Raw genomic sequence first — 17184 nt, forward strand, 5'->3', positions numbered from 1 at the left:
ATATTCATATACGTTATTAATGCAATATTTTGCATTGTGCAAGTCTAAACCAAAAAATTATTATATATTTTTTTCCAATATTATTCTTACACAATAATATTACAAAATATCTATACAATGACATTGTATAATGTTATATTTATATTTATACTTACTGTGAGCTGCGACAGTGTGAGATTTTTTTAACACAATCTTTTTATTTGTTTTTTTTTTTACACACAGTATAGCATCCGTTAGCAAATATTAATACAAACATTTTGGATAAACAAATGCAAATATGCAGTTTAGAAATAATAAATAATAATTAAGCTGCTACGTTAGCTTTAATGAAGCATAGAAAAATATTAACAAGACTGATTTAACAATTACTAATGTTTTTATACGCATGTGCTAAATTTATATAACTCAAACAAAGCTCAATTTCGTACATTTATAGGATACACTGACGCACAGCAAAAAATGACGCAATAGTTATCAATTCTTCTTTTGTTTTTAAAAGTTATAAACGCATCACTTTTTGATCATGACTGTTAAAATCTAAGATAGTGATGCCAGACGTGCATTTCGGGTTCCATAATATACCTGGTCACAGGAATGCCTTAACATTTTTATATAGTATACGTAACATATACTATAAAAATATTACTATACTATAAAAATATACTATAAATATAAGGTATTCCTGTGACCAGGTGTACATTTACCGGCATAAATTCTATTACACAAAGGAAAAAATAAGGAATAAGTAATATCCAATAACAGCTCTATTTTTCGGATGTCTTGACGAGAATAAAGCTCTCATTGGATATCGCTTATTCCTTTTTTCTTATTTTTTTGTGTAATGGGCTTAAATGCTGGGGTCGTTCAGAAACTACACCCAAAGTAAAAATCTTTGTCTATTATCTATAGTATACATATACTATATTATATATACTATAAATAATAAACAAAGACTTTTCCCCAGAGTGTAGTTTCTGAACGCGCCTCTGTCCGTCATTAAGCCCATTATACAATGAAAAAAATAAGGAATAAGCGATATTCAATGAGAGCTCTATTTTTTGGATGTCTCTATAAAAATAGTGCTCTTATTGGATATCGCTTATTCCTTATTTCTTATGTTTTCATTGTATAATGGGCCTTAGATACGGGGTATTCTAGAGTTCTTTAGGAGGAATACAGAACCAAACGCACTTCTTTATTGCTGCATTAAAACAGGATAGTACAGAATAGATAGATAGTCTAGCCTGCACTATCCTCCTGTTTAGTATACTTCTAGTGCAGCTGTAAAGAACAAACCATGTTGCTTTGTCGCGCTCGGCCGTTTAGATAATAGAAGAGAAAGCATTCTCTCTTGTTATTGAGTCAACAATCGAGTAGGATACAACAAAGCGACGTACTTGTTTTTTGATATAATGCAGCGTTAAATTTTTTTCGATTTACAGTTTCCTTATATATTTACAAGCATGTATTTATTTAATGTAACATAAATTATAATTAAAAAATATATCCTTAATAAATACTTAAAATAATTAATTAAAAAATATAGCTTCAATTTTTTAATATTTTATTATATCTAAAATGATTTTTTTTGTTAAAATGTAAAATAATATATAAATAAATTAATGTTTTTTTTGGAATTAAAATTTTCAATTTACGTTTAATAAAATAATTTTTAAAATATAAATAAAATACAATTAGAAGTTTAAGGCCGATGAATTGTTTACAATAAATGTAGCAAGATCAACTAGCCTTGGCCGTTTACGTCTTATCTTTTCCTGTAATTTGTTAAAATAATTTTTTATCTACAAGAATACTTTTTTTTGGCAATATTTATATTAATTATAAACTATTAATTGTATTGATAAATAATTTACAAAAAATTTATTCAGTATTTATTATATGGAATTAAATAACATTTACCAAAACCCGGCACGATTCTACACAGCCGTATAAAGGTGGATATGACTACAGTCGTGAAAACTGCCTTTATTCCGCGATATTTTCCACGACGGTCGTGAAAACTGCCAAATGTCGTCAAAACTGCCCAGTTATACTTGAAAATGTCGCTGAAACTGCCCTTATACATATATATATATATATATATATATATATATATATATATATATATATATATATAAAGACATAAAAAACATTTTTAATGCTAGAAATTTTGTTATACGTACTTCTTTTATTGTACTTACTTTTTTATATTTAATATTTAATATTTTTATATTTTAATAAATAAATGAATAATTATTAAAAAATATATGCATAATCACCATTTATTTTACCTTAATAATACAAATATCTTGCCACCTACCTAACAATAAATATATATAAACTATTAAAACTTAAAAAAACTATAAAAATTACACAAAGTTTAAATTTACAGATTTTTGGTTTATTAAACACTATATAATATATATTTGTTATATTTTATGCATTTTAAGAACATTTTTTCTATTAGAAAAATTAAAAAAAAAATATATATATATATATGGAATTGAACCCGCACCTTTAGATCTCTAATATTCGCCTTACTCCGCTGCGCCACGCTGCTGTTTGAAATATGTTTTATTGCATAGTACTTATACAACATGATAAACTTCAAACAGCGATTTCTCATAAACGGCTGAATAGTGCATCGTCTCCGTATAGCATTACTTACTACTATACTAGTACTACGTACCTGTAAAATTTCAGCCAAATCGGTGACTCAGGTTATGCGGGTATCCCTTGTTAGAGTCACTGATAAGGGGCCCCTCCGCGCTCTGAGGGTTGGCCTTAAGGAAACGGATCGCGTTCTCCGCCTTGACCAACTTCCTCAAGAAGGACTTATTCTGGGCCTTATAGGCCGTGTTGTCCTCCTCCAAAACATTTACACGAGAACGCCAGTAGCCCGGATCTCCTACCTTACCTGCCCTGTTCGCGAGGGACCTAAACATTTCCCTCAGTAGGTAAACATTCACCTTAATGCTACCACTCAGGGATCCCTTCAGGTTGGAGGACTTTACGCGGGCATCCTTTATCTCGTCCAGACATTTGTCCGCGTGGACAACTATCTCCCTGGAAAATCCTCTCTCTATCTGCTTGAGACGGTGTTCCACCGCCCCACGTTGACTTCCTGTAAGAGGGGGGAGACGCACCATTAACATGGAGGTCCCCGCCACCTCTTTATCCTTTTCCAAAAGGCCCTTCTTCCTCTGGGCTCGCTCTTTCCTCCCAACATTGAATTTATCCGAAGTGGAGAGGGGCTTGAATGGGCCCGATCCATCTTTTCTAGGGCGACCCTGCCCTCTATGGAGTAGAGGGAAGCGGAACGGTCCCTCAGGCCGTTCTCCCCCACTAGTCCAAGAGACAGGCCTGGAAGGGCCTGCCTCCTCTCCCTCCTCCAGTCCCCAATCCGGGTCCCCAGCTCTGCTTGAAGGCTGAGAGGTAGCATCCTCCTCATCGGAGACGACCATCTCCACCTCCATGCAGACTTCCTTGTTCCTCCTCTCCTTACCTTAATCCTTTGTGAGAGTGGGCTCCTTCTTTATCAGAACAGTGCAAGGGGGCAGCTTCTCGTGGGACACTACCCTGGGTCTAGAATCTGACTCCGAAGAGTTCGAATTCCCACTCCTGTCCTTATCCTTTCCCCTAATTGGAGTCTTTACCCCCCCTCTCTAAGGCGGATGGGGGTGTGGTCCGCTTTACGCAAAGACTTACACACGAGACAACCGTATTCATACGGTCTGCCCGCATCCCTTAGGAATCACTCCGCCCTCTTCACGCACTCTATTTGTTTCAGATCCTCGCCAAGCAGATCGACGCTCCTTTTGCGGAACGCCGCAAGGACCACGCACGCATCAAAGTAAATATCCCTTATCTTAGGATCTACCTCTGGGCACATACCTCTATTGTAATAGATCTATACTCGCATGAAAGTATTGGCCAATTCCCTTCTCGTAGTATGGACAGCTCTTTTGCCGACCAACATTTTCTCCGTCATCAGGAGGTCCTATGCCTTGTCGGAGCTGCACTGATAACCTGCTATTCCGTACCCTAGTCTGCCTGAAATAAAGCAGAACACTTCACACAGGTCCCGCACGTGTCCACGGTGTTTCCCCGGGTACACGCGTCAAGAGCACCGCTTGTTTAAACAATCGAGAGGCTGAACCAATCACCATGTTGACTGTTGGGCTCGGTGTACACCCAACAGTCAACCCGATGCTGGATGACGACGCAGCAGAGGCCGGGACAAGACCTCCACTACGCCGGTCACTGGGGGTCCGAATCCCCTGTGACGGTAAACATTGTTCTTTATTATGTGCCATGTCCATATACATAAATTGGTTTTTTAACAGTGTGTCCTTCACCGGATTTATTTTCAGAGTTTTTCCTCTCTTAGGCCGACTGCCCACACAAGGCTAACGAGCTCGGCCTGCCCGTGGGGTGCTCTTGGACCCTGATATCTCGCCCTCCCAAAGGTAAACCCTAAGGTACTGCCCCAGGGGTCATTGGATCAGGGAGCTTCGGCACCATAAGGTGGCACACCGTCGCTGAAGTCTAAACGCAACTTATTCTAACACAACTTATTCTAACCTAATTTTTTCTCTATTTTACACTAATTGTCAGTTTTTTGTTCAGGAATCTGCGGCGGGCACACATTTGGCCCAGGGTTTCATCCGCTTGCTCGACAAAATTGTGTTCAGCGGTTTCATCTTAACAATATACCCAGGTATGTCTCGTATCACATATCGGTTATTGCCTAAGCTTTTACCTACTATACAGAGTGTATCAGAACTGGCGGAAAAGTTTTTAATGCCAGATTCTTCATGAAATTCTAAGACGAAAAGCTCTTTACAAAAAAATGACCCGATTAATAGAATTTAAATGGTGAGGCATTTAAGTTGACGTATGGGAGCGCATGAAACTTGCGCGGTCAGGATCGGCACGACCGAGTTCGGCACACGTTTCACTCATGACTCGTGTATCGTGGCGATGAGTTTTTCTCATTATTCTACATTATTCTGCTATTAGTAATATGAATTAATTATTAATTAATCTTATTAATAATGATATTTATCTTTATTTATCAATAATTACTTGTGTACTTTGATTACGTACTAGTTGCATAGTCCTTAAACGTAGGATATGCGGGATATTGATTAGATTAACTTAACAAATGACAAATTTAAAATAAATAATTAATAAATAAATTGACTATAATTTTATCAATCAATTAATTAATTAATTACTCAAATAACTGAAATTAGTTTCCCATATTTCCCCATGTTTAAAAACTAAGCAACTAAAACGTAATAGAGAATAAATCAATAATAAATAATTCAATAATTGTGTAAGTAATATTGACTAAGATTTTAGAAGAAAAATTTCAAATACGTATTTTTTATGAAATATCGGGTTTAATGTCTTTTGATTAATTTGAAAAGAATTACAATTGCTCTATGTACATTATAAAATAAACAAATTACAGCAAGTGTTCAAAATGTCCACCACCCACTGCAATGCATAGACGTGCACGTTTGATTACATTTTTACACGTTCTTTCGATCATGTCTGCCGTGATGTAGCCTAAAGATGTCAATATATTCCCCTCCAGTTCTGCGTCATTATCAATGGGTTCGCGATATACGAGCTCTTTCATGTGGCCCCACAGGAAAAAGTCTAGCGGATTCAAATCTGGTGATCTTGCGGGCCAGTTTATTGGTCCACCACGACCTATCCAAGCAGTTAGATATTTGTTGTTTAAAATTTGTTTTGCTCTAACAGAAAAGTGCGCGGGAGCACCATCATGTTGAAAAAGCATATCTCTTCGAACATGCAATGGAACATCTTCCAATAGTTCAGGCAAATCATTATTCAAAATATTCGCATAAGTTTTCTCATTCAAACGTGGCGGCAACACAAATGGTCCAATCTGAAAAATATTTGGAAGTCATACTACTCCATTATGAACATAAAAATTATAAACAACATGAATTTAACAATTTATTTACGAGCTATTTAGATCGTGTAGTAGTAGTAGTAATGGTTTATTGATCCCTTTAGGGTTACAATTTTTTCTCACATTTTCATTTCTCGCCATACACTTCTTTCTTATATAATAGCCTTATTCTATACTTAATCTCTACTTATTCTATCCTTATCCTAACTTAACCTATCCGTTTATGGAGCGGGAGCGTGAGCCTTACGTGCTTACCCTCCTCCTCCCCTCATCCTATATACACACACACTTCGCTCGCTAAAGGGACTTCCGTTTCCATTGCTTCCTTCCATCTTATATATGTTAATACTTTTTACTTCGCCCCTTTTTTCATTCTCTCTCTCTCTCTCTCTCTCTCTCTCTCTCTCTCTCTCTCTCTCTCTCTCTCTCTCTCTCTCTCTCTCTCTCTCTCTCTCTCTCTCTCTCTCTCTCTCTCTCTCTCTCTCTCTCTCTCTCTCTCTCTCTCTCTCCTCTCTCTCTCTCTCTCTCTCTCTCTCTCTCTCTCTCTCTCTCTCTCTCTCTCTCTCTCTCTCTCTCTCTCTCTCTCTCTCTCTCTCTCTCTCTCTCTCTCTCATTCACCCACTCTCTCTTCCTCCTCCTCACCTCTTTCTCTTTCCTCCTCCTCCTTTCTCTCTTTCTCTCATCCATCGCTCCCTTTCTCCCTCCTCATCTAGAACCCAGCCTATCGCTTCTTGCCAACTTCCTCCTCCCTCCTTCCACTCTCTACATACCTCCCATACGTGTTCCCATGTTTCCCTTTCTCCTCCACATAGTCTGCACTTCCTTTTCTCCTCTTCCTCCCAATACCTTTCCTCTCTTATTTTATTTCCCAACCTAAATCTTGCTACCTTTTTCCATCTGCTTTCTCCCCATCCTTTTTTAAGTATCCCAGTATTCCCTCCTATTTTACTTCTCTATACCATCTGCTAAATCTAGATTCTTTTATCCTTTCCCATCTTTCCTTCCTCTGTTTCTCCCTGTCCTTCCTCTCTAACTCTCCATACCACTCCTTTCCCTCCTCTCTCTTCCTTTCCACCTCCTCGATTGTTATTTCCCTCTCTTCGAAGAATTTTTTTCTCTCCTCCTCCCAATCTGATCTTACTTTCCTTTCTTTAAATCTTTCCTTCATCTCCTCTCTACATTCCCTCGCTATTTCACTCCCTCCCCCCTCTTCTAGTCTTTTCTCAAACCCTTATGCCCTTTTGCCCGCTCTTCCCCTCATCTTCTCCCTTTGCAACTCTTCTCTTACTAAATATCCTGGTGTCTTCGCTTCTACCCCCAATACCCATCTCAAATATCTCTCTTCTATCCGTTCCATTTCCTCCCTTTCCTTCCATCCCCATATATCTACCCCATATCCCATTACCGTCCAAACCAATTTGTCAAACATCCATATCCTTCTCCCCCAGTCCCTCCCAAATCTTCTTTTCCCTATCCCCCATACCTGCCCCATCACCGCTGTCGCTTTCTTCGCCCTCTCCCTGATCTGCGCCTACTGTCTTCCGTTCCTTTGTATTTTGTACCCCAAGTAACTAAATTCTTTCACCTCCTCAATTGCCTTCCCTTTCCATTTCCATATCTTTTTTTTCCATCTTCCTCCTCCCTTCCTAAATCTCATTATCTTCGTTTTTTCGGTGTTTAATTCTAATTTTTTCCTCTAGGTATTTCTCTAGTCTCTCCATCATGCCCCTCATCTCCTCCTCCTCCTCCGCCACCAACACCATGTCGTCCACATACGCTAATGAGTATATCCTATTCCCTCTTAGTTTAACTCCCCCCCGTTTCACCTTTCCCATTTCCTCCTCTATATCCGCTAACATTATATTAAACAATAATGGGCTTAATGGGCATCCCTGTCTCACTTCTCTCGCCGTCCAAAAATTCTTCCCCACCTCCTCTCCTACCCTTACTTTGCTTTTCGTTTTTTTTAATACCTCCTCTACCCTCTCCACCAGTCCCTCCCTTACCCCTCTCTCTGTCATTGCCCCCACCAATACTCCCGTATCTACCGAATCAAACGCTGCCTTGAGATCTATAAATAATGCCGTCATTTTCCCTTTCTTTTTCCCTAACTGCCTGTTTATCAAGTAATTCATTATATAAATATTATCTAATGTCCCCATCCCTTTCCTGAAACCTGTTTGATTCTCCGGCACTATCTCCTTTTCCTCCACTTCCCTTTTCAACCTTTCTGCCAACGTTATTGCGTATATTTTATAACATGATGACATTAGTGTCACCCCTCTGTATTCTTCCACTCTCTCTCCATCCCCCTTCTTCACTATTGGCACCACTACTCCCTCCTTCCAGTTCTCCGGCCATCCTTCCCCTTTCCACACCCTGTTACACCATTTCCAAACCCACTCCTCCACTTCCTCCCCACCATATTTCTAAGCTTCTCCTGGTATCCCATCTGCCCCCATCGCCTTCCCATTTCTTAGCCTTTTTATCGCTTCCTTTATTTCCTTCCTGCTAATCTCTTCTTCCTCATCCCTCTCCTCTTTTTTCCTTCTTTTATTTCCTTTTACTACTTTCCTTTCTGCCCCCCCTAATAACCTCATAAAGTATTTTTTCCATTCCTCCATCCCTATCCCATCATTTATCCTTACCCTTCTTTTTCTCTCTCTATTTATTATTTCCCACACTTTACTTTCCCTTTTTACCTCTCTTGCTCTTTTTTCCCACTTTTCATTTTCTTCCTTCCTCTTCCTTTCACATAATTCCTTATATTCTTTTCTTTTTTCTTTGTACTCCCTTCCTTCTCCCCCTTTACTTCTCCATCCTCTTAGTTCCCTTCTTACCTCCTTCTTCTTCTCTTCACAATCTCTGTCCCACCATCCTCCCTTCTTCCCCTCCTCTTTCCCCAATTCCCTCTCTACTTCCCTTATCGCCTCTTTTATCTCCCTCTCCATCCCTTCCCATTCTACTCCTATTTCTTTCTCCCCCAATTTTATCCCCTCCATCCTTTGTTTAAATTCTTTGCACCCCTCTTCATTCCACACTCCTCTCCATATTCTTCCTTCTCCTCTGCTCCCGCTCTTCCTCCCTTTTTTTCCTGTCTCTCCCCCTTCACCCATACCTCCAATGGTTGATGGTTTGAGTCTATTCTGTCCCCTATTCTTGAACTTTTTATTTTTTCCCTTGTGTCCTCATCTGCTATTACATAGTCTATCACCGTGTTCCCTTTTCCCCCTGTAAACGTGAACTCCCCTTCCTCCTCTTCCTCTGTGCATCCATTCAGTATTCCCCACCCTCTTTCCTCCAGGAACTCCACCATTACTCTTCCATCTCTATTAATTTTCCCATCCTTTGATTTTTTTCTCCTTCCTTCCCCTCTCCCTATTCCATCCTCCCCCTCTTTTCCTATTTCTATACCTCCTCCCTCTACCCCCGTTCTTGCATTAAAATCCCCCCAATTATTGTGTTTATCTCCATCTCCTCCCCCACCTACTGTTCCATGCTCTGTAGCATCTCCTCCATATTTCCATTAACGTATACCCCCACTACCCTCCAATTCTGTATCCCCTTTCTTATTCTTCCTATTATCAACCTTTCTCTTTCCGTTTCTATTTTTTTTTCTTTTTCCATCATCCTTTTTTATTCCCATTATCATTCCCCCCATCGCCCTTCTTTTCGGCTACTTGTACTCCCCATTCGTAGCCTCTTGGTAACTTTTCTTTCACCATCCTCCACCCTTTCGTGTCCATCCATGTTTCTATTAGTATTATTACATCCCAATTCTTTAATCCTACCCAGAATTCTCTATCTTTATTTCTCACTCCTGCCACATTCCAGAATCCTATTCTCCACTCCTTCTCCTCCGCTTCCTCCCGTTTTTCCTTTTTACCCCTTTCCCTTCTTTCCTCTATCCTGTGCTCCCCTCTTTCTCTTTCCTCCCTTCCCCCTGTTTTCCTACTTTTATGTTACCTTTTCCATCTCTTAACACCTCCTCCTCCTCATCCCATTTCCACCACTGTCCATCTATTCTTATTCTCCCATACCCTACCCATACATTTTTCCCCTTTCTTTCCTCCTCTCGGGCCCTCTCCTCTAATTTCCATCTCATTCTCCTTTCCTTCCATGTCCAGTCCTCTACTATCCTTTCTTTTCTACCCTTTAATGTCTTCTTCTTCTCCCATATCTCCCTTCTTTTCTCCTCATTCTCTATCCTTATCCCCACTATCTCTCTTCCTTTATCCCTGTCCTCCGCTATCTTCCATGTCTCCTCTATTTTTACCTCTGCTCCTATATCCTTCATTAGCCCCTCTACCGCTTCCTTCCTTTTCTCTTCTTTCACCGCTATCCCTTTTATTACTAAATTCTTTCTCCTCTCCTTCCTCTCTTTTCTTTCCATTTTCTTTTCTATCTCTTTCAATCTTAGTTTCATTTCTTCTTTTTCTCCCTTCCCTTCTTTCCTTTTCCCCTCTCTCTTCTTTTCTCCTTCTCCCTCCATCTCCTCTATTCTCCTCTCCAATCCCTTTATTTGCTTTTTCATCTCTTCTCTCTCCTCCTTCCATTCCTCCTCCCTCTCTCTAAACTCCTTCATCTCCCTTCTTATATCTTTTATACCCTCCTTCATTTCCTCTTTCATCTGTCTCATTTCCTCCTTCCAATCCTCCAGCCCTATTCTCATCACCTCCTTTATCACCCTCTCCATTTCCCCCTTCCATTTCCTTTTCTCCTTCTCTCCCTTCTCTATCTCCCTCTGTTCTCCTTCTTTCTTTTTCTCTTTTTTTCCCGGTGATCTAATTGTTTTTTTACTTTTAATAAAAATTTCTTTCTCCTCCTCTTCCCCTTTTTCCCATGCCTCCTCCCTCTTCCTCTTCCACATCTCTTCTATACATCCATGACTCCCACATCTCACTCTCCCCTTTCTCGCTTCTCTTATTCCTTCAGCCATTTCCCATTTCTTTTCCATCCCGCTGTGTCGCTATCAGTCCCCTACTCCTATTACTTTCTATTCTCTATATACTTTTTGCTCTCTTTTTCTATCCCGTTTGTGCCCGTCTCTATGTCCTATATTCTATGCCTGTCTTATGCCTGTCAACCCGTCTCCTTTTCCTTGCCCTTTCCCTTTCTCCCTTCTCCACCCCGTACTCCCCTCACTCACACACTCTCTCTCTCACCTCCACTCTCTCCTTCACTCACTCTCACCCCTCCTTCTGCTCTCCTCTCGCTTCTCACGTCACCCCAAAAACTTTGCTCTACTACACGTGTCTAACTCTATTGCACCGGAAACGGAAGTCCCTATTTAGATCGTGTATTAATATGAATAAATAAATAGATAAATAAATGAAAGAATAAAAAAATAAACAAATAAATAGTTACCAGAGAGTCTTTGATAATACCAGCTCATAAATTGCGTCTGAATTTGGTTTTGAAACCTCTTCTGCTAATGATGTTAGGATTTTTTTCTCCCCAAAAATGGCAATTGTAAATGTTAAACATTCCTTCTCTTGAAAAATTTAATTCATCCGTGAATAGTATTTTATTTACAAAATTGTTATTATTTTTTTCTTGTTCAAGTAGCCACATACAAAATTCGATTCTAGCAACGTAGTCTCCGGGTAGAAGGTCTTGCACACGAGTATAATGATAAGCGTGCATTTTATTGTCTTTCAAAATTCTATTAACGCTACTTGCAGATAAATTAAGTTTACGTGCTACAATTCGTATATTTTTTTTGAGGATTATCTTCAAATGCTTGAAGAACAATTTTGTCATTTAGCCACGTATGAAATTCGAAATAGACATATCGTTTTCTTGACGTTTTTTTTTTTATTTTAACCAATCACAATATTGAAGTAAAAAAATTGAAGTATTTATCATACTTCAATGTTTTTACATCGATAAATTGTTAACCTTCTCAAAAGGCTCTACGAGAGCAAGATTTTCGTAAAAAATGGAGTTTTCAAACGAAGAGTACTGTGATATGTTATTAGTGTACGGTGAATTCGGACAAAATGCAAATGCTGCCGCTCGGGAATATGCAATTCGTTTTGCTCATCCGAGCAATCAAGTCACCGCGCACGCGCCCGAGCTATCGATCAGTTGATCGATAATCGACACCGCTCGCACGTATCGATCCACGCGCTTGCAGTCATCTAGAGACAACTGCGGCACCCGCGCTTGCGCTGACGCTTTCACGTCACTGTACGACCGCCGTTACGCACCGTTTGCATCACCGCTTTAATTTATAATACGCGTTCGAATAACATACTAAACGTTCCGTATCTACACGGCTGTATATAATTGATCTTAGCATTTACACAATAAACGTTATCTTATTTTATTATTACAATACCGAGCATTCTTTTACGTGCCCCCAACTGACCGAACTCCTGATTCCGGCGAGTTATTCCGCGCATACAAACGTACCGTTTCAGTTGTTTAACTGTTTTATTGTTAACTCAACCGGCACGACTCCGATTATTGATAAAGATATGCCGCTTAAATTGTATAACCGTTTATCTGTCGGTATTAATTTATGCGGTATCGGCTCGACGAGATCTTTGTAAACTTCTTCCCGAATAAACGAAACCGGGTTACCGGTATCTATAAAAGTTCGTAATTTGCATTTTTTTATTACAGATACTTGATATGTTCGCAAACGGCTTGCTGAGTTCCAGCCTGGCGCCCTCTACGTCCATGACCGCAGCGACGACGGAATCAGTATCGACTTCGGTTGAGGCGGCCTCTGTAACTGCTGCGCCGCTGACGGCTGGTTTGGCAACGTCGGCTTCCCGCCGGCTCGACCTTTCAGCGCGGGACAATCGAACTGGCGGTGGCCCTTCACCTTGCAGTAGAAGCATATGATGTCGCCTCTACATTCCTTGTGTGAGTGGCCCTTTCTCCCACAATTCCGGCACACACCGTCTTTGTTTTTCACCGCACAGATTTCTTTTCACTATCGACACTGCCCTCGGTTATAATTCTCATTTTCGCCAGAAAATTGTCTAAAGAGTCGTCTGCTACTGAGAGCGCGGTGGCTCTCATTGAGCTTTGCGCGATTCCACCAATTAGCAAATGGATCGCGTCTTTTACCGGCAAGTTTATTTTATTTATGAGTGCGAGTTTAGCTATTGAATATTGGTCGAAAGTCTCTTTCTGCACGTTCTATTTTCGCGTTTCGAGCCGTTGTGCCGCTTTGTAAAACGGCACTTTGCGCTAAAAAATTTTTAATAATTTAAGGCGGAGGCCTTACCACGACTCAATTTCCAATCCCGACTGAATGTCGAACCATTGGCGCGTGAACTTAACCAACTTGCTCGACGCGGCCAGCAAGGTCACCCCGTCCATTGCACCGTGAACTTGTGCCACTCTGTCCACTCGGCGCACCCACATCGACACACAATCTTCTTCTGATGCTCCGAATTCGGGAATCTGCGAAGCTAGCCACGACACTGCATTTCCTGCTGACAGCCCGCTCCCGAAGCTCATCAATTGCATCGGCTGAGCTTGCGCTGAGTTCAAGGACAACCCCGCAGAGTTCGTCCTGTTTAAATTTTTGTTATTGTTTGGAGCTGCTGGCTCTTCGGCTCGGCTTGCCGGCAAAGTGGGCTTCGCTGCCTGTAATTGTTGCACTATTTGCAACATAAACTGCTGTTGCTGCTGCTGCAGCATCGACGTCATTTCTGTGAAAATATGTCGGAATACCCCTGCAGTCAGCGGCTCTGCAGTCGTTGGCCGCGATGAGGCCGACGGTCCTGGCCCTTCTCCGGACGCATTGTGCGGCTCTGCCGGTGTATCCGTGCTCCTGGATTTCTCCAGATGAGCCAAAATCGCTTGGATAAAAACATCGCGGTCCTCCGACAGCGGAAGCTAATTGTGCTTCACGTAATTTTGGAGCTGCTCTAACGTGGCCTTCTCCAAATCGGCCTGCTCCATCTTCGACCTTGTCTTTGGCATTTTTCTTCTTCTTCGACACTCACTCGACACGACTAAGTTTTCTGTGTTTCCAACCCGACGCGGACTTAAAAAACCCGTTATCCCACTTCTGATAAATTGAAAGTTCTTCGACTAGTTTTAATCGTCAACGAGCGGCACGAAACGGCTGGACAAAAATCCGTCTAGTCTCTTCAAAATATTTTGTAACGGTTGGAGCACCGCGTACGCTAATTCAAAATGTTTGTTAAGCATAGTTGTTCAAACCACGTGCTCCGATTGGCTACCGACTGTAATTATTAATGCAATTGAGGAGTACGAATAAAGCGCTTATCTAACAGCATGATAAATGAGTTTTATTTCAAAGTACCGACTACACTTAATACTGCACGATCGCTCGCTAGACTAGATTTAATGCAACGACTTAATCCGACGACTCTAACTCGACTGTTTTTAATGCCGATTCCGAACAGAGTGTCTCCTCGGTTTTGACTCCGGATAATCCAGCAGATCCTGAAGATTCCGGAACGTTCTCGAATGTTCGCTGGATCCGGTAGCGCGCGCATAGATCGATCCGTTGTATTGATCTCGAGCCATAGTGCATCGATTTGATGTATCGATGTTTTCCTGGCTGGCGCCGCCTGTCGGTCGACCGAAGACATATCTTACATTTGTTTTCTTAAATTTAATTTTTCGCAAATGCGTTATTGGATTCCTTATTCCGTATCATGTAGAGATGGGCAATTTTTCTCGATTAATTGAAATAACCGATAGTTTTTTTTCCAATTAATCGAGATTTTACCAATTAATTTTTCTTTCGAGTAATCGATATTTGATTTTTTTCACTTAACATCGCCAAACTGGGCATCGATTGTCTTTGGTGAGATGGTTCACTTCTCTGGAACTTAGGTGAGATGGTTCACTTCTCATACTTTCATCTCACGTGACAATATTCGCCCGGTTTTGTAACTTTCAAGTGAAAATGCGACATCACTAGATGAAAATGTGAGGAATATAGTTTTGTTTGAGACTGTATTACTCAAATTCTTTTATTTAGACCGGTGAGTTGTACAACATATGGGTGATTGTTATTCTGGTGCTGTGTAACATATATAAATAAAAATTATGAACGTAACAGACAAGCAAAAAAAAATTCTATTAGAATTTATAAAAATACATCCAGATTTTGCATATCTAAAAAGTGGGCTTCCGTTTCCGGCGCAGTAGAGAGTGACACGTGGAAAATAAGAGAGTGAGTGGCAGAAGGAGAGAGTGTGTGGAAGAGAGAAGAAAGGTAGGAGTGTGTGGAGGAGAGAGTGGAGGTGTGAGAAAGAGCGTGTGAGTGTGGTGGGAATAGGGAAGGGCGGGATAGAAGGGAAAAAGGGATCAGAACAAGGAGGGTGACAGGTATAGTCAGGCATAGACTAGGTAAGCAGAGAGAGGAAAGGCGACGCGAGTGGGCCGAGATGGATGGGAGGGCGCGATCTGGCGGGATAGATGGGAGGAAGGCAAGAGAAAGATGCATGAGCCTAGGAAACGTAGAAGAGATGTTCAAGAGGAAAAGAGAGGAATCAGAGGAGAAGAGGAGGGAGGAAGAGAATGAGGGCTTTAGGAAAAGCAGAAAGACGCAGAGATCGCCGGGGAAAACAGAGGGGGAAGGAGGGGGAAGGACGGAGGGCATGGAAGAGATGATTAGGATGTGGAAAAAGGAAATGGAGGAGGTAATGGAGGAAATGAGAGGGGTAAAAGGATGGACGGAGAATTTAAGGGTAATGAAGGAGGAGGTAAAGAAGGGGATCAAAGATTACGGGAGGATGGTAAGAGAGGAGATGGAGGAAATGAGGAGAGAATTCAGAGAGAGAGAGGAGGTGGATGGAGGAGAGGAAGGACACGAAGAAAAGCATTAAGGGACTAGAAGAAAAAGTAGAGGAAATGAAGGGGAAGAAGGCGGAAAAGAGAGGGAAGGAATGGAGAGAGAGAGATGAGGAAACGAAGGAAAGGTTAAAGAGAGTAGAGAGGAAGATGGAGATGAAGGAGAGGGAGGATAGGAGGAGGAACATACTGATTAGAGGGATAGAGGTAAAGGAAGGGAAGAGGAAAGAGGCGGTGGAGGAGATGTTTAAAACAGTCGGGGCAAAGGTGGAGATCATAGAGATTAAGGGTTTAGGAGGGGAGGATGGCAAAGGAAGGGAGATGCTACTGGTTAAACTGGGGAGCGAGGAACAGAGAAGGGATGTGTGGAAGAGGAAGAGTATGTTGAAGGGCAGGAAGGAAAAGATCATGGAGGATTGGACTTGGAGGGAGAGAAGAATGAGATGGAGGTTGGAGGAGATAGCACGGAAAGAGGAAAGAGAGGGGAAAAGAGTGTGGATTGGGTACGGTAAGATTAGGATTGACGATCAATGGTGGAGGTAGGATGAGACGGAGGAAGTGCTAAGGGACGGAAAGGGAAACGTAAGACAGGGGGGGACAGGGAGAAGGGGAAGGAGGAGGGAAGAAGAAGGAAAGGAGGTAAGAAAGGGAGAGGGAAGAAAAGGCGGAAAAAGAGAGAAGGAGAGGAAGAGAGAGGGGGAACAGGTGGAAGTTGGCATTCTGGAATGTAGCGGGGTTAGGAAAGAAAGATAGAGATTTTTGGAAGAGCCTAAAGGAGTGGGACGTAATGGTACTTGTAGAGACGTGGATGGATGAGAAGGGGTGGAAAAAGATAAGGAAAAGGCTACCACAGAGATATGAATGGGGGGTGCAGCTGGCAAAGAGGAAATGCAGGAAAGGGAGAGGAATTGGGGGAATGGTGATGGGGATAAAAAAGGAGATGTGGGAAAAGGGGTTCAGGATAGAGGTGGAGAGGGAAAGGATGATAGTAGGAAGAGTAAATACGGGGCGGGAAAAATGGAAAATAATAGGGGTATACGTGAGGGAAGGAGGAGTGGAGAGGACCTTGCAGGGAATAGAGGAATGGATTGGGGAGAGAGAGGGGGGAGTAAGAGAGATAATAGGGGGGATTTTAATGCTAGAACAGGAACGAAAAGGGGAGGGGTAAGGGGGAAAAAAAAGAGGAAGAGGAAGAGATGGGAAAAAGGCGATCAAAGGACATGAAGATAAATGGGGAAGGGAGGAAGTTGGCGAAGTATATAGAAGGAAAAGGGTGGGAAATTTTTAACGGAAGCGTAAGAGGAGACGAAGAGGAAGAGTACACGTTCACAGGGGGTAGGGGAAACACAGTAATAGATTATGTAATAGGGGAGGGGGAGATAAGAGACAGGATAGAGGAGATGAGAATAGAAGACAGGGTGGACTCGGATCACCACCCG

The 17184-nt window shown here is 41.4% G+C and overlaps 1 protein-coding gene across 1 annotated transcript; it reads right to left on the minus strand.

The window, feature by feature from the left end:
* Positions 1–9576: 9576 nt before the first annotated feature.
* On the minus strand, positions 9577–10889 carry LOC137001205 (uncharacterized protein PF3D7_1120000-like). Its single transcript, XM_067359586.1, has 2 exons — positions 9917–10889; positions 9577–9704 (listed from the first exon to the last, which is right to left on the minus strand). The coding sequence occupies exons 1-2, from the start codon at positions 10887–10889 to the stop codon at positions 9577–9579; spliced, it is 1101 nt and encodes a 366-aa protein (XP_067215687.1).
* Positions 10890–17184: the final 6295 nt, after the last annotated feature.

The sequence above is a fragment of the Linepithema humile genome, chromosome 7, assembly GCF_040581485.1.
Source record: "Linepithema humile isolate Giens D197 chromosome 7, Lhum_UNIL_v1.0, whole genome shotgun sequence".
Taxonomy (NCBI): domain Eukaryota; kingdom Metazoa; phylum Arthropoda; class Insecta; order Hymenoptera; family Formicidae; genus Linepithema; species Linepithema humile.